We start from the raw sequence: 19,651 nt of genomic DNA, 5'->3' as shown, positions 1-19,651 counted from the left end.
CGTTCCCATCCCTTGGGTAGAGTGGAGTGAGTAGTCATTCCCTGGTGAGTGGAATACCCCTAGAGGTATACTTGAAAACCACAAATTGCCGAAACTGCCATTTTTAGTTAGGAAAGGGGGAGAGTTGGGAAGGGTTGAATCTGTGTGTATGTGCGTATGCGTGTATGTGCATATCTATCTAAAAATCTAGAAGTAATTTTTGACGGCTCGGGTACAACAGTTTCCATATAATAGCGTCTAAGCTCCCTACCTCACTTCTATACTATACAGCCAAATGAGCCAAGTCTTACTGTTTACCCTTTTTTTCTATCTGCATTAAGGTTCGAATCCATGGACGGATAGAATTTCCCTTTGGGTCTGTGATCAACTGACAGAGTTAATTCATTATGGAAGAGTATTTGTAACTTTATGAAATAAGGGAAATTACTCTTCTAAGCGATGAAATTATCATAAAACTGAAAGTGTTGGATACTTACCAATCAGCTATAATGGTAGAGAGGGATTAATTTCTATTGTAAGTAAAAGCCCTCGATTTAACAGGATTAGATACAACAAAGTAGGAATTAGCTTTCATCTATCTTTACAGCCGAATATGAGGTCTTATTGTTTACGGTTATTTCTATCGACGCTAAGGATCGAATCCTTGGGCAGGCAGAAATATTTATAATTAAAGGAATTTTGCTATTGGTCTGCGATCCTGTGATAAAGCAAATTCAATGTCAAAGGCTATTTGTGGCTTTTCTGTATATATATATATATATATATATATATATATATATATATATATATATATATATATATATATATATATATATAATCCTCATCATCATCAGCCATAAAAAACGCATAAGACATGTCCTTCCACTCCCCTCAGTGTATGATATTTCTATGCCAGCCTATATCTGCAAATTTTATTAGATCTTGAATCCCTCGTCTTCTCTCCCTTCCCTTGTTTCTTTTGCAATCTCTTGGGATTTAAAATCCTCTAGGTGATCTATAATGGAGACCGTGATTTCGTCAACTCATCAACATTACGTAGAGTCTGACCGATTTAAATTCACTTTTCGTTAGTTTAGCAAAAGGCTACTGCCGGTAAATTTGATTCGTGATTGACCTTTCTTTCAGGTTAGATAAAAAGAAATGTACGAGAATTTTTTTTTATTTGAAAACTCGGTGTTTTCATTAACATGGTTTGGTTTCTAAATTATTAATTCCTCTGATGTCTTCATCTTACCTACTTAACTTGTACGTAGATTTACAGTCATCACGTTATCAGTACTGGTTGAATAAATTGGTTTTGGTCATAGAATCTTATTTTCCTAGAGGTTTTATTGATTTATATGGGTACATTAAATTTTTATTAATTCAATTATTATATGAATCAAACACTTACTTGGAGGAAAATGTATTTTAATACTGGAAATATGTGTCTGATAAAGTGAAAGGCATATGTAACCATGAAAAATGAATATTCATTATATTATGTTCGTACCATGCACCATTCATATATTATAATAACCAAGGTAGCATATCATATGAGGATGAGGATGATATGTACTCTGTTTTGAAATATTACATTTGTATTATTAAATGACATTCTCAGTTGCTTAAGAAAGTAATGTAGATATCAATAAGATTTAGGTAATTAACGGAACAATGAGGAAAAACCGAATGTTTATTTCGGTAGAGATAAAAAAAGAATATTTTATTTAAAAGAAGTGGATTTACCTCTCTACTAAGTTAATATTAGAGATTATATTTCTTGTTGTTTAAGAAAATTTGAATTTTTCTTGAATATTGTATACCTTAACAATGATGGAGGTGCAGAAGCACTTAGGCTTTTAGGAAATGTAAGGAGATACTTGCTTTTTCTCCGAGATTTGATAAAGATGTCGTATTAAATTCAAGGTTTTAAAACATTCAGAAATTATAAAACTTATTTTTTGTACTTGATGCCTTTCTTAAATGTTCACAAAATTTCAATACAGACATATAATCAAGAAGGCATTTCTCAAAACTGATGATACAAGAAGATAGAATCGATGAATCGATTATAAGATTCAAGGTTTTAAACCCTATAGAAATTATAAAAAAATTTTTTTTTGTACTTGATGACTTTCTTAAATGTTCCCAAATTTTCATTACAGACATATAATCAAGACGGCCATTGTCCAAACTGATGATCCAAGAAGATTGAATCTATAATTAGATTCAAGGTTTTAAACCCTTCAGAAATTATAAAAAATTTTTTTTGTACTTGAAGACTTTCATAAATGTTCCCAAATTTTCAATACTGACATATATTTAAGAAGGCATTTCTCCAAACTGATGATCCAAATAGATGGAATCCATAATAAGAAAAAACGTCATTCAAATTTAGTGTCCTCCTCACCGCACCCCCTCCCCCCCCCCCCCCAAGGAAGGGGGAGAGAATCACACACACGAGTTACAAGGAGTTACAAGGATGTTGGTTGTCTAAAAGACTTTTTTTTAATGCATCCGCAGAGACTCTACTTGCTCTTTGGTAGAGCGATTTACTGTAAGCATTAAGAGAGTTCTTATGATCTTGTCTAGCTTATTCTTGAACTCGTCTACCGTGTTACTGTTTACTAAATCTACTAGAAATCTATTCCAAGTATTTGCTATTTTGTATATAAAGATATTGCCATCTACGACCCAAGTAATTGACTGATACTCTTGAATCTCTTTCGTATTACAGAATACTTGACCCAAGACTTTGATTACCAGACATTTATCAGATCTAACATGATGTAATCATCTTTTTTTTCTCTCACGAGTACTGCGTAATATATCCAAGGCATGCAGGAAAGATGAACGTTGTTATACATGTACAAAAAACTACGCATCGTCACTTAGTATTGTGGCCCCTGTGTTAGTTCATACATGTATATTAATCTAAGGAGAGAGAGAGAGAGAGAGAGAGAGAGAGAGAGAGAGAGAGAGAGAGAGAGAGAGAGAGAGAGAGACGGGGGATAAAAAAAATCTCGTTCGAAAGTCACAGAAAAAAATATGAAAATTATATTTAATTTTAATTCTTGTTGAAATACAGCTTTAGAAGCACTCCTGAAAACGAGATCAGAGTGTCAGATATTGGAGAAGGGTGTAGCATGTTGAGTGAAAGAAAGAAAGAGGAAAAACGAAGGTCACCAAACAGGTATTTGCGAGTTATTAATATAAAAACAAAAGCATCTTCCGCGTTTTCATTTTCTCATTTAGATATTAAATTTTATTCAATACAAGTTATCCTCTCCCTTTCATTCTCTCTAGAGCTAAATTACTATTGAAGATTAATAACTGTTTGACTAATTACAAATCCTGAGGTTATTCAACAGCCAATGATTCGTAGAATGAAGATTCAGAATTCAGGATCGCCTTGACCTTTGGAGGGAAAGTCTGAGAGAGAAAAGAGAACATTCGTAAATATATGCTGAGAGATGTTGGAAAAAAAGGTCGTGAATATGAAATGGTCTTCGATATGATGCCTTGACGTCGGGGTCAAGAAGAAAAAAAAGAACATGAAAAAAAAGAAATGAAAATTTGCAGTGCCAATGAATGGAAGGTCTTCTTTCGAGCGTATATAAGGCGACGTCCAAGGCGGGAAGGGGCATTGCAACGGCTCTCATCAAAATGGTAAGACCTGCTCCAGTTTCTCGGACTGGCTGCGTTAGGTTTAGCAAAACACATATGTACACACACTCTCATATATACAAACACACACACACACACACACACACATATATATATATATATATATATATATATATATATATATATATATATGTATATATATATATATATATATATATATATATATATATATATATATATATATATATATATATATACATGTATGTGTCACTGTCATACAAGTATCGTGGACCAGGGTTTGATTCCCGGCCGGTCAGATGCTATTGTCTTTGAGTGGTTTCGTCTTGGGACTCTGATCCCGTAAGACAATCCAGGCATTAATGTATGAAAATATATGACTTAATTGAATATGCAAAAACACGTCTAACTGTGCAAAATTTATCATATATATATATATATATATATATATATATATATATATATATATATATATATATATATATATATATATATACAGTATGTATCTGGAGAAAAAGAACTGTGAATGGCTGGATAGTCAAATTAGTTTCCTTGTTTTCATTTTTTTTATCGAAACCCAATGATAAGGTGTTTGAAGTTTCACCTCTAGAATTACCAGAAGTATGTGATGACTTCATTGTTTCTTAACTTTTAGTTTAAGTGTGCTCCTTGTCAACTTAAATGAATATGGATAACATACAAAACATCATGAATCAGAATAATAAGTGTATCATTGTTTCTTTTCATGGTATAGTGAACTTTGGGTTCACCTAAACGTTTACTTAGCTCTCTAATAATTGACATAATCTAAATCCTTGGTAAATATTTCACTTCATCCTGAGATTTCCCATAAAATCTATTACTTTTTAGCTATTATATGAATAAAGAGATAAAGTAAGAAATGAAAGAAAAAGTACAAAACAAAGAAATATCTAACTGGAATTCTATTGCAGGCAACTTTCAAGATTGTACTCGGGATTTCCCTTCTTGCTACCTGTGCCTTCGCTGATGGCGGTTATGGAAGTCACGGAGGTCATGGAGGCATTGGAGGAGGCATTGTCCATGGTGGAGGTATTGGAGGAGGGATTGTCCATGGTGGAGGCATTGGAGGAGGGATTGGACATGGTGGAGGCATTGGAGGAGGATTTGGACATGGTGGGGCCATTGGAGGAGGATTTGGACATGGTGGAGTCATCGGAGGAGGCGTAGGACATGGCGCAGCAATCGTGCCAGGTATTGGAGGATTAATACATTCTTCTGTATCTCCAGGAGGTTCTATCGGAGGAGGTTATGGGGGCCATGGAGGCTCTATCATTGGAGGCCATGGAGGTTCTATCGTTCATGGAGGTTCTCTCGGTGGAGGCCATGGAGGTTCTATCGTTCATGGAGGTTCTCTCGGTGGAGGCCATGGAGGTTCTATCGTTCATGGAGGTTCTCTCGGTGGAGGCCATGGAGGTTCTATCGTAACAAGCCATGGAGGTTCTCTCGGTGGAGGCCATGGAGGTTCTATCGTAACAAGCCATGGAGGTTCTCTTTCAGGGGGCCCTGTTATCCATGGAGGCTCCAGCTTCGGAGGTCATGGAGGATCCTTCATTGGAGGGCACACCGTACACAGCAGGCCATATGGCAAGTAGATTCAAGAGAATCTGAGTATTTATTTATAACTGAAAATTTCTTCACCAGAATAAAGGATTAACAATTTACTAAACAAAGTTTTTCTTTTTCGTTCTTTTAATAATAGAGGATAGAGTTTTGTGTTATGTTAGTGTAATGTTTTGAGAGGAAATTAAGCAAACAATTATTATGTATAAACAATGATCAGAGAGAGAGAGAGAGAGAGAGAGAGAGAGAGAGAGAGAGAGAGAGAGAGAGAGAGAGAGAGATTCCTTATACATAATTCTAAAGGGGTCGTATAGTGTCAAAGAAACATTTTCATTGCAGATATCTGGATGTTGAAGAGCCAGGGTCCTTGACCTACTTATAATCATACTTTGAGTTTTGTTATGGTTAAACTTTGTGCCCCATAATTTGCACAATGAAACTATTTTAGCTAGATGTCTATTAAGGAATTCAGCAATTCCAGAATCAAATTCAGGCGATAGAATGGAAGCAAAGAGAGTAGCATCATCTGCATATGCAACGAGCTAGTTTTCAAGGCCGAATATAAATATGTGTATATAGTATGAAAGGTAATAGCCTAGAAAATATACCTGAGGAACACCAGATGTTACATTTCTGTACTCACTATGGTGCCTATCCACGACTACTCTTTCCATTCTTTTACTTAAAAAATCAATAATAATTCTAAGAAAAGACCCACTTACTCCCAATTGAGTTAATGGGTAAAATTGTTAGTCACAGGACATTTTTCTTGACCTAAGAAGACAAAAGTGCCCATTAGTAAATATACCAACTTATAGGTAACACTCCAGGATCAAACTTGATCCCAGAACACAATCATACCTTTAAATGGCCGGAATTCGAGCCCAGAGCTTGCAATAAATAAATAAAGTCTAGTTAAATGCCTTGTCCTAAATATGAAAATGTTATCTGAAAACTATTATATTGTAGTCAGTGTACGATTAAGTTGGGCTGCCCATCTATTTCTAGACAGAACAGTTTGAGTCGTAAGTTATCGTCCTACGATATCAAGATGCAGGATGGGCTATACTCAATGCAACGAGAATTGGACTATAGGGGAGGGCACCTAATTTTTTACGGATTCCCACACTGCTTCCACGTCTCAATAAATCACTGACCTGCTGAGTATGCGACATTATAGCTAGGTCCAAAAGAGCTAGGCCCAAAAGAGCTAGTACAATTGAGCTAGTGCGACAAAATGGCTAGTTCCATAATACCTAGTACCAAAATCGCTAATGTGACAAAATAGCTAGTTATATATTTGAGCTGGTACAATAAGCTGTTAGCCAAAATAACTAGTTTCAAGAAAATGGAGTGTTATTTCTACTTCATTTTTTCTTTTAATCTTTTTCTTATCTATGGAGAAAAAAGTTAGTAGTATTCCACCCTTCATCATGGAAGTTATAAAGTCCCAGAAAGAATAAGATTTACTCAGCTACGATGGATATTTGTACCGAAAAAATACAATGAACAAAACCAGCCAGAACTGGATATGTGTAATGAAGGATAGTAGAGGAACATTGAAAACTGCGCCGAACTACCAAGAAAAGTGTGAAGTAAAAATTGAACAAGAATATAATCATGCCCCAGATCCCGCGAGGCAAAGTGTTAGAATTGCTTTAGGGAAAATGAATGAGCAAGCTTCAAATTGTAGTGCACCACCACGAAGAGCTATTGCTGCTGTAGTACAAGAGCTGGATGACGAAGCAATGGCCAATGTCCCTAAAAAAAGAGCGCTCCAAAAACGTATTCAACGTAGACGTAAGGTTGAAGGCCGTTTTCCTGAACCTTTATCAATTAACGAATTGATAATTTCAGAAGAATTTAAAACTTTTACTATGAACGGAAATACAGATACCTTCTTACTGAGTGATGTGACAAGCGATTCAAAGCGAATAATCATATTTGCAAGTTAGCATATGCTCGATCAACTTGCTAATTCAAAAATATGGATTTGTGATGGCACTTTCAAAGTAATTCCTAGAATGTATGACATTGCTCATCCAACTGTATGTCGCTTTTTTCAAGGAATTAAAAAAGAAGCACTTCAGAGAAGCAATCTAATTGCGTATATCAGTGGGCAGCCATTACCTGTGAAAAGAAAGACTAAGGAAATTAACGATAGACTGAAAAATTTGATTAAATCAGCAAGCACAAAAATAATGATATATCTACTAAAGATTTTATTGATATGTGATAAAGTTTTATGTAATGAAGTTTGATATAAATATTGATTAAAATCTGTTCCGCTGTAAATAATAAATATGATGAGACAGAAGAAAATATATTTTTTACTTTCTACCTCAGTACTCATCGTAAACACACACACACACACACGCACTGTTTTAGCAACACTACATTTTCTCGAAACAAGCTATTTTGGTTAACAGCTCTTTTTGAAGCAGCTCAAATGTATAACTAGCTATTTTGTCACATTAGCGATTTTGGTACTAGCTATTATGGAACTAGACATTTTGTCGCACTAGCTCAATTGTACTAGCTCTTTTGGACCTAGCTCTTTTGGATGGCTCCCGACCTGCTCTTTAACCTCTCCCCCTCACTCTGTTTCCAACTTTCTTCTGTCTGTTTCTCACCCTCTCGGTTTCTCTATAAATTGGAGCATTTAAGAAATTATTTTCTCTCTCTCTCTCTCTCTCTCTCCTCTCTCTCTCTCTCTCTCTCTCTCTCTCTCTCTCTATATATATATATATATATATATATATATATATATATATAGTATATATATGTATATATATATATATATATATATATATATATATATATATATATATATATATATATATGCCTTTTCTTTCAAGAAGTACGTGTTCATATTGTGGTTTATTGTCTTACCTAGTCTATGAAGTTGGCCATATAGGTAGTTTGAGGTAGATCAATGGGGCGCATCCTGGAGTGTGTCACACTGAGTATGCATTGAATAGCGACAGCGTCTGCCATATGAGCGTGTGGGGTCCTCATATGTCAAGTTTAGGATGCGGGAAACCTTTATACAGAAAGAACACCTTGAATTTTGTCTCAGTAGTGGTAACAAAAGTTAGAATCATTTTTGATACAGTTTTGGAAATTCACTGTTTACACTATATACAGAGAGAGAGAGAGAGAGAGAGAGAGAGAGAGAGAGAGAGAGAGAGAGAGAGAGAGGAGGTGGAGCAAAGTTGGTGAAAGAAGCCAAGCCTATGATTTGTGGAGATGTGGCACCAGTCAGGAAATCCGTTTATTTGCATTCGGTCAAATCAAGGAAATGGGCCTGTGAGTGATTTTTTACAGGATAATCCAGTTTGATAGAGAAAATTATTATATCCCTCGAAATTCTGAATATGGACCGCTATAGTTATATTTGTTTGTTTAAATATATATATATATATATATATATATATATATATATATATATATATATATATATATATATAAATATATATATATATATATATATATATATATATATATTCATATATATATATATATATATATATATATATATATATATATATATATATATATATATATGTGTGTGTGTGTGTGTGTGTGTGTATGTGTGCGCGCGCGTGTGTGTGTGTTTATATAAACGGAAAAAGCCTACAAAAGCTGACACGTGAAAGTGCAAGTGTATCCATGAGAGAGAGAGAGAGAGAGAGAGAGAGAGAGAGAGAGAGAGAGAGAGAGAGAGAGAGAGAGAGAGAGAGAAATGTAAACTTGAGAAAGCCCTTCCTGATTGATATCCCTATCTTAATTTCAAGTTTGCTTTAAAAAAAACACCAACAATAGGAAACATTTCGGGATTCAAAGACACTACCAGAGTGAGAGAAGAGAGTTGAGAATGCTGAAGTGGTTTATGGAAATATTGCAACTTGAAAGATTGGAGAACAAAGAAATGAAAAGAATGGGTTAAGATTGTCACGAGTGAGATGACGTTTTGCACGCGTTGAGGAGGAATGGTGGTGGTGGTGGTGGGGGGGGGGGGTGAGGAGGGCTTGGGAGGAACCTGTTACGGGGAAGACTGAGAGGGAGACAGAGAGTTAGATGGCGAGATAGGATGAAGGATGATATGGAGAGGAGAGGTTTGGTGGAAGAGGATGCCGGACAAAGAAGGCACTGGAGAGGGAGTATCTGGCAACCGACCATTTAATGCGCTGTTAGGAATAACGGTGGGAAAGAATATATATGTAGACAAATATATGTCTATTTAAGCGTGTTTTATTCCTATTTTAATGACTAAATAATTTTAATAATTTCCAGAGAATATATGTAAACATACGGGTGTTTGTCTATTTAAGCGAGTTTTATTCTTATTGTAATGACTCTACATAAGTTTGACAATTCTCAACGAATAATTAAAAAGAAAAATTCTGATATTGTGTACCTCATCAGTATTGGAGGAGCAGGAGCACTCTAGCTTCAGCGAGGTACAAAAGTTTACTATGCTTATAACGCAGAAAAGAAGGGGTATCGTTTCCAGAGGCCGTGTAATAGTGATTTTCCCAAATATCTAACAAACCGGCTTATGAGTTTCCATGAAACTACAGCAATGAATGTTTCAAACATTGGCCTAATTTTTGGTGGTACAATGAATTGACAGATGTGCTTAATTAACCCGTTTACTCTTAGAAAAAAGAGGAACTTCTTCCCTTCCTTCAGAGCGTTTCGAAGAAGTGTTACTTAATCACGTAACTGTGACGCAGAGGTTCCCCCAACCCTCCTTCGGTGTTTACACCTATGGCTATCCTAGTACTCACCCCCCCCCCACTTCCTTCTTGCCTTCTTTCCTTCATTCCCATTGTTATTAGACTACCGAGTAAATCCCTGTTAGGAAAGACTATGTACTGCACATATAAAATGAGCCGGAAGAACAATAAAATGTTGTATGGTGGTAGATAATGATTAGATGGTTAACACAAATTATCGAACATAATAGAAGAGGTTTAAAACAGGGGTGTGGAATCGCACTGAGAGATATTCTACTCGGACTCCTACAAATCTTAGATTTCCGACTAAAAAATAAAATAAAATAAAATAAAAACATTAGTAGAAATAGAAAACAATTTTTTCCGTGAGAGTGATGATAAGTAAAATGTATAAGTGTCCATTTCTTGTTTTTTTTTTATCCCTCATAAATCTATGGTTTCCAGCAATTGATGATAACTTTATTTTGGAAAAGCAAAGCTAATGAATACTTTGATACGAGTATATCAGCTTGGCATGTAGACAATGTCAATGGATTTCTCAAAGTAAGGTTGATTGGTTCATTAATTGAAGTCTGGTATAATTCCAGTGACAAAGTCGCAATGATATTTGTCACATACCTTTTAAGTAACAAAAATAGGTACTGCTACTTATAACGTAAATAAACATATAAAACTATAGGTTGAAATATGATAAATCTTATGTATGTATGAACACACACACACACACACACACACACACACATATATATATATATATATATATATATATATATATATATATATATATATATATATATGTATATATGATTTCAAAATTTATCAAATGGCCGATGTCAATGCCCTTAAATGAAACATCTTTTAGAAGTCTACCTTCTAAGGAATTCAAGCTACTCTCTCTGGTGAAATTGATATGATAAATTATATCAAACAATGCTCTCTGTCATTTTCTTCCTGGCAATTGATGTATCGAGTAACCTGTGTTGTATGGAAGAATGGGTCCTACGGCTTAACCTAAAGAAAACTATATTTCTATTGCTTTACCAACACTCGCTTTTAGTGCGAAGTGTAGGGTTAGCATGGCTTCTTTCGTCTCCTGTCATAAGTCTCATTCTTGATCTTCAATGTAAGTGAGTGGGTAAGATATAAAACGTTGGTCTTGTGTTTAGGTAAAGTCTAAAGTCACGAATCACATTACCAGGTATGCTGAACTTTTACTGACAAAGAATTTCGTATTGCTTGGGGTAGGTCATATGACAATTATCTATGGAGTTAAACAGGCGTTTAACAATTCGGGGGATGGGAGGTACAGGGGAAGAAACGTTATAACAACGTCACTGAGGGACGTCATCACTTAAGCGAATGTGTGGGTGGCTAAGACTGGCTTTAGCCTCATTTTCCTAAGTAAAAAAGTTAATGAAACGTAATTGGCAATGCACAGTATTTCCCAAAATTAGGCCATTGTATGAAGCGCCCCCTGCTTTGATATCATGGAAATCCATCAGTTATTTTAGGAGTTCTTTAAAAAAAATAATATTACACGGCCTCTGGAAACGATTAGAGCAAGTGGTATTAGCTCGTGCTTCTGGAATTACACTTGAGGTTGGTAAAAATGTATCAAATTCAAGGCGTTAAAATTTTGTGAATTATAATATTCATTTTGTTTATTTAAAGACCTTTTCCTACATGTTCCAAAATTTTCAATACAAACGTATATTCAAGAAGTAATTTCTCCAAAAGGAGGTAGAATCACATTATTATTATTATTATTATTATTATTATTATTATTATTATTACTAATTTTAGCTAAGCTACAGTCGTAGTTGGAAAAGCAAGATGCTATAAGCCCAAGGGCTCCAACAGGGAAAAATAGCCCATTGAGGAAAGGAAATAAGGAAATAAATAAACGATATGAGAAGAAATTAACAATAAGATATTTTGAAAACAGTAACAACATCAAAACAGATATGTCATATATAAACTATAAAAGAAAGTCATTCATGAATTGTCATTTGCGACCCAAGTAACTAACTAATTCCATTGAATCTCTTTTGTATTACAGAACCCTTGACCTAATACTTTGATTACCCGATTTTTATCAGATTGTACATGATCATCCGTTTTTTTTCTCACAAGTACAGAAGACTCTATGCATTGTCGCCTACTTTTGTGGTCCTTATGTAAGTTTTATACGTGTATCTTTACATGCAACTTAAAAAAAAAAGAGAGAGAGAGAGAGAGAGAGAGAGAGAGAGAGAGAGAGAGAGAGAGAGAGAGAGAGAGAGAGAGAGAGAGAGAGAGAGAGAGAGAGAGAGTAAAAGTAAAATACTCCAATTGAAAGTCGGTGAAAAAAATATGAAAATTGTATTTGATTTTAATTCTTGTTGAAATGCAGCTTTAGAAGCACTTCTGAAAACGAGTTCAGAATCACAGACGTCGGAGAAGGGTGTAGCATGTTCAGTGAAAGAAAGAAAGAGGGAAAATGATTTCATCCGGATCAGCTGGAAGGTCACCACACTGGTATTTGCGAGCTATTAATATAAAAGCAAAAGCATCTTCCGCGTTTTTATTTTCACATTTAAGTATCGTTAAATTTCATCCAATACAAGATATCCTTTCCCTTTTATTCTCTCTAGAACTAATTCACTAATGAAAATCAATTACTGTTTGACTAACTATAAATCCTGAGGTTATTCAACAGCCAATGATTCATAGTATGAAGATTCAGAATTCAGGATCGCCTTGACCTTTGGATGGAAAGTCTGAGAGAGAAATATATATGCTGAGAGATATAGAAAATAGAACAGGTCGTGAATAAGAAAATGGTCGTCAATATGATGTCTTGACGTCGGGGTCAAGAAAAAAAAAGAACAATGAAAAAAGAAATGATAATTTGTAGTGCCAATGAATGGAAGGTCTTCTATCGGGCGTATAAAAGGCGACGTTCGAGGTGGGAAGGGGCATTGCAACGGCTCACTTCGAAATGGTAAGACTTACTCCAGTTTCTCAGGCTGGCTGCGTTAGATTTGGCAAAAGTAATATGTACATCAATATATATATATATATATATATATATATATATATATATATATATATATATATATATAATATATATATATATATATATATATAGATATATATATATATATATTATATATATATATATATATATATATATATATATATATATATATATATATATATATAAAAGGTGAAAAACTGCGGATAGTTAGATAGCCAAATTATTTTCCATTTGTCTTTGTTGTTTTTATGGAAACCCCTAAGCTGAGCTTTTGAAGGTTCACCTCAGGAATTGCCAGAATAACAGACAGGTTCAGGCTTCATTCGCTGTATGAATTTCGGGTGTAGTGTGTTTCTTGTTAACGTAGATTAAGATGGATATCATGTAAAATAACCTTGCGTAACTTAGATATTATGCAAAAGAACGTAGCCTAAATTAGGTGCCATACAAAACAACGTAGCCTAAATTAGATATCATACAAAATGTCAAAGAATCGGAACAAAAGGAGATTTATTGTTTCCTTTCTTGATCCCTTATCACTCAATATGGAGAACTTTGTGTTTACTGTTAAATTTTTTTCTTCAGATCTATAATAGTTGACATAATTTTAAACCTTGGTGAATATTAAACTTGATCAGAAGTTAAGCAGCTGTCTATTCAGTTTCCCATAAGATAAATTAATATTGTAGTATTTATGAATCTAGAGATAAAGTTAGAAATGAAACAAAATGCGAAAAGAAAAAAATAACTCACTGGAATTCTATTGCAGGCAACTTTCAAGATTGTACTCGGGATTTCCCTTCTTGCTACCTGCGCCTTCGCTGATGGCGGGTATGGAAGTCACGGAGGTCATGGAGGTATTGGAGGAGGCATTGTCCATGGTGGAGGTATTGGAGGAGGGATTGTCCATGGTGGAGGCATTGGAGGAGGATTTGGACATGGTGGAGCCATTGGAGGAGGATTTGGACATGGTGGAGCCATTGGAGGAGGATTTGGACATGGTGGAGGCATCGGAGGAGGCGTAGGATATGGCGCAGCAATCGTGCCAGGTATTGGAGGATTAATACATTCTTCTATATCGCCAGGAGGTTCTATCGGAGGAGGCTATGGGGGCCATGGAGGCTCTATTCTTGGAGGCCATGGAGGTTCTATCGTTCATGGAGGTTCTCTCGGTGGAGGCCATGGAGGTTCTATCGCTCATGGAGGTTCTATCGTTCATGGAGGTTCTCTCGGTGGAGGCCATGGAGGTTCTATCGTTGGAGGCCACGGAGGTTCTATCATTGGAGGCCATGGAGGTTCTCTCTCAGGGGGCCTGTTATCCATGGAGGCTCCAGCCTCGGAGGTCATGGAGGATCCTTCATTGGAGGGCACACCGTACACAGCAGGCCATATGGCAAGTAGATTCAAGAAAATCTAAGTATTTATTTATAACTGGAAATTTCTTCATCATAATAAAAAATAACAATCTGTCTACTGGTCTTTTTTTTTTTTTACGTTGTTTTAGTAATATAGAAGATAAACTTCTAATGGCCTCCCTTTTTTTAAAGTAAATCATGGAAACATTTTACATGAAAAAATAATAAAAATAAAAATTGCAGAAGATTTTGATAAAATGCCATACGAAAGTGATATAATACATAACTTTGCCACTTATAAATAGTGAAATCCTTAGTCAGTGCCAAAAGTAACAGTAGGAGAAGTATATAAAGCATTAAAATGAATGAAAAGAGGCAAAGCAGCAGGAGCAGATGGCTTAGAAATTGATTTGATAATAGAGTGAGTTGATTTCATAGCAGTAAAAACTCGCTGAACCTTATACAAAATGTCTTTATCAGTAAACTATCTCACAAAAATGGACACACAAAAGAACTGAAAATTACCGCCTAATTAGTTTACTCAAAATAATACAAAACATATCTACAAAGATCGTATCAGGCTGAATAGAAAGAAAGCTAGATTTTAATCAACCCAGAGATTAAACAGGCTTTAGAAGTGGGTATTCAGCAAATCTCTGTATCGTTATAATTAACCTTCCAATGAGAAAATTGAGTGCTTGATAAACCGCTATGTATGCAATTTATAGTCCACGACATCGCTTTTGATTCTGTCAAAACTTCAGCAGTAATGAAAGCCATTCACAGTCAAGAAATAAATAGTTTCTTATGTTACAACACTTGAAGGTAGTGCAACAATCCAAAAACCTCATAATGATATTGAGTTAGTCAGGGAGCCCCATCTATCATAGATTATTCACAGCATGCCTAGAATTTTTTTTTTTTTTTTTTAAATTTAGATTAGAAAAATGTAGGAATTAACATTAATGGGGAATACCTTAACAATTTAAGATTTGAAGATGACATAGTTATACTTAGTGAATCATGAGCGGAATTGAAAAAAGATGATAGAAGATTTGAATAGAGAAAGGAGAAATGTAGGACTGAAAATCAATATGAGTAAAACTAAGATAATATTTAACAACTACAAAGACAACAAATAAGAGTTATGGACGAACCTCTACAGATTGTTATTGAATATACGTACTTACGACAGACAGTAAGATTTTCACCCGGACATTAGTCTAAAATTAAGAGAAGGATAAGCATATGATGGAGCGCTTTTTATAAACAAAATCAGATTATGAAAAGTAAAATGCCACTTCCTATAAAAAGAAAAGTATTTAATCAGATTGTCCTTTCAATATCAACTTATGCATCAGGAACTTAGAAACCTTACTAAAGCCTCAAAATATAAGCTAGTTACAAATCAAAGACACACACACATATATATTTACACACACACAAACACATACACACACACACACACACACACACACACATATATATATATATATATATATATATATATTATATATATATATATATTATATATATATATATATATATACATATATATATATATATATATATATATATATATATATATATATATATATATATATATATATATATATATATATATATATGATAAAGTTTTTTGTGTTTTGAAAAAAATAAGAAAAAAAGGTGGCAAATTTTGTTATAAAAAAGGAAGATTGTCATAGTATATGAAAAAAACAAAGTACCTTCCCTTGCCATAAACTCAAGTTAGAATTTCTTTATGATAATTTTTTGGTCAATATTGGTTCTATAAACTTCAAAGGCTTTGTGGTATATTAGATTAACTTTATTTAACATATTTTTATGATTTATATATATATATATATATATATATATATATATGTATATATATACATATATATATAAATGTATATATATGTTTATATATACATATATATATATATATATATATATATATATATATATATATATATATATATATATATATTTATATATATATATATATATATATTATATATATATATAAATATATATATATATATATATATATATATATATATATATATATATATATATATATATTATATATATATATATATATATATATATATAATATATATATATATATATATATATGTATGTATATATTATATGCAGGTGCGTGTGTGTGCGCAACACGATTAATATTTGCGAGTTGCATTTATATACTAGTTACATTTCCATCTTCAGCAAACATTTGCATTCTCATATTGTGTTTCTGATTATCTGGGGTTTGGAATATGTTTGCAGATGTAGCAAGGAAAATTTCTTTCGGAGTAGCCTGGAGAAGTATTTTAATTTGCAAGAATAAAAAGGATATATTTTTATATACTTTCTATATGATATCCTATTTTGAGAGAGAGAGAGAGAGAGAGAGGAGAGAGAGAGAGAGAGAGAGAGAGGAGAGAGAGAGAGAGAGAGAGAGAGAGAGAGAGAGAGAGAGTTTTTGAACTCGTGATTATTGATTTACCCATAACTTATGTATATTTGGTTTCCATATGATGAATACATTCCTAGAAAGTAGAGTCATTGTTACAGTGAAAAAAGATAGAAAAAAAAGAAAATAAATCAACAATTATTTGTGGTTTCTTACACTTTTCCCACTATCATTTTCATATCTTGGGGAGAGGGGATGTGTGTGTTCACACATACTCAAATACATTATCATAATTTAATGTTTATAGATTCATAATATTCTTAATGGTACCAGAGATAAGCCCAGATTCCTTAGTTGTGAGCTCGTTTGTGTTTGTTCTTGATTTTTTTCCGTATCCAAACCTGTTCTTTCTATGACTTATATTACTTCAAATATTTAAGATATATACACTACTGAGAAAAAATAAAATGATAATTACCCACGTGCATAATAACATTATTAGATCATGGGTGAATAGTGTATATTTTCTAAATATTGTTTGTTTTATATATCTAGATTAAAAAAAACAAGCCTAAGCCAGAAAACTCCAATGAAATCTGAGCCTTGGAAGTAATTATCGGAGAGCAAGTCATGTATGCGCGAGGTGTCAAGTTGCCTCGTGAAGTTGCTGACCTTATCAGGGAAAATTAGGAAGGAGAAGAAAGAAATATTGACTGATAAGATTAATGAAAGTCTATAAATCGAAAGGCGATCTCTCTACCCACCCACTGAACATAAATAAGAAAATGAAAGAGAAAGGGGGTTAAGGATAAAGACTTAGCTATGAAGTTCAAAATATATCGAGTCTAGTTTGGCTGGGTAAGTATATAAGCTGACATATTCTGGGCTGATGGTAGCACTTATGCTGTGAATCTGAAAATAGTATGTTTGCATTGTGTCTTTTCCTTTATGTTTTTTTACCGTATAAAATATAATTGTCTATATATTTCTCTATCTCTATTTATGCATTATATCCGACATTTTGTAGACATTTAGGGTGCGAGTGTATACATCATCATATTCATTACACACTATTACAAACTGTACACATATATACTATTTAAGGGTCTTGTCAGTATATTATAACAGGGTTTCTTAAGCAGTATGATTTAGATGGAGCGTATTTAATATCTATTTAATGACATGATGAACGTCTGTGTCACCCTAAAATTTATTCTGACTGACATTTCCACAAAGGAAAACTTTATATAAAATAATATATTGCATTATGACTGTAATATTGTAATGATACTTTAAATTACTCTACATTGAATATTATCATTATTTCATAATTATCATTATTTTAACTTATTGTACTAATAACCCAAGAGATTCTCAGATTAGCAAAAACCCTTTATTTTTGAGTCACCAAAGTTATGAATGATGGATTAATATTCTTGAAGTTCCCCCTCTACTTTCGTTTTCTTTAGTACCAGATTCAAGAATCCAGCCCCGATTTCCTCTTTCCATTATCTATTTTTTTTCTTCATACTCAGGCACCTTAGTTAACTTAGTTGCCGATTTCTTTTAATTCTTTTTAAACAGAATATTACATCTTACACTACCAGTATATTAAGTATTTTGAATGTATATGTGAATAACTTCACAAAGATTCTTTTTTTCTTTATAAACGTGTAAAAAATATCACAATCCGTTACATTTAGTTCAAATTTCATGAATATACAATATTTTGAGTATCGTAGTTCTATAAAATCAGCTTTGTACACATCTTTTGTCATGATAGTAAACGACAAATCTCTATGACAAATAAAGAAAAGGTTAACAAATACCGTGGAATCTAGTGAAAGGATTGCTAAACGCACAAACATTTTAGGAGTGAACTAGAAAGAATAACGGAATTTCATAACTTAAAACCTGGTAGACTTATGGATTTTAAGTAAAAATAATTCACAAAACATCTAAAAGATAGCTAAAAGATCAGGAAAATTCAGAAGATATAAATGGAAAGGATATATTAAAGTTCTACTACTACTACTACTACTACTATTATCATTATTATTATTATTATTTTTATTATTATTATTATTATTATTATTATTATTATCATCATTATTATCACCTCCGCCAATGAAGTTGGAAGGAGGTTATGCTTTACTCCCTGTTTGTGTGTGTGTGTTTGTTAGTGAACACCTTCCTGACTACAATTTCAATCATAGAGTAATGAAACTTGTAGGGATTAACTATCATGTAAAAAGTTAGTAAGGATTTAAATTTTGGAAGGTCAAGGTCAAAGGTAAAGGTCACGGACAAGCAAAACGTTCAGATCACGTAATCAGCCATAAGTTTTGACATCGTTGTCACAGAGACCTTCAAACTTGGTTCATATTTGAGTGTATGCAAATCCACGCTATTCAATACTAAACATAATAATAATAATAATAATAATAATAATAATAATAATAATAATAATAATAATAATAATAATAATAATAATAATAATAATAATAACAAGAGGAGTATTCAGTAGAGCGCAGACACACCCCAGCGGCAGCTTATTTCTCAACCTTTTGCTCGACCTTGACCTTTTGCCTTTGACCTTAATATGTCTTAATATAATAATAAATAATAATAATAATAATAATAATAATAATAATAATAATAATTATTATTATTATTATTATTATTATTATTATTATTATTATTATTATTATTATTATTATTATCATTATTATTATTATAATTATTATTATTATTATTATTAACCCAAATGCTACTGTCCTTCACAGATTGTCATTCGGTTTAGTCCTTGCAAGCATCTAATGTCCTGGCTGATGTTGGAAATGGAGGTCACATTGGCTCCGTTTTTGGAGGGGTTTTAGGAGGACTT

General features: G+C 33.2%; 1 protein-coding gene across 6 annotated transcripts; it reads left to right on the top strand.

The window, feature by feature from the left end:
• The first annotated feature begins 3,627 nt into the window (after positions 1 to 3,627).
• On the top strand, positions 3,628 to 14,461 carry LOC137655015 (uncharacterized). Of its 6 annotated transcripts, none has more exons than XM_068388917.1 (3): positions 3,628 to 3,651; positions 4,581 to 5,040; positions 14,238 to 14,461. In XM_068388917.1, the coding sequence occupies exons 1-3, from the start codon at positions 3,649 to 3,651 to the stop codon at positions 14,405 to 14,407; spliced, it is 633 nt and encodes a 210-aa protein (XP_068245018.1). In that variant the 5' UTR covers positions 3,628 to 3,648; the 3' UTR covers positions 14,408 to 14,461. The 6 variants fall into 6 exon arrangements, with proteins under 6 accessions (XP_068245018.1, XP_068245019.1, XP_068245016.1 ...); XM_068388918.1 differs by lacking the exon at positions 14,238 to 14,461 and adding an exon at positions 5,131 to 5,333; XM_068388915.1 differs by lacking the exon at positions 14,238 to 14,461 and adding an exon at positions 5,083 to 5,333.
• The last annotated feature ends 5,190 nt before the right edge of the window (positions 14,462 to 19,651 follow it).

This window comes from Palaemon carinicauda, chromosome 16 (genome assembly GCF_036898095.1).
Source record: "Palaemon carinicauda isolate YSFRI2023 chromosome 16, ASM3689809v2, whole genome shotgun sequence".
NCBI lineage: Eukaryota > Metazoa > Arthropoda > Malacostraca > Decapoda > Palaemonidae > Palaemon > Palaemon carinicauda.
The sequence above is the reverse complement of the archived record's forward strand: the minus strand, read 5'-3'. Positions and strand labels throughout refer to the sequence as shown.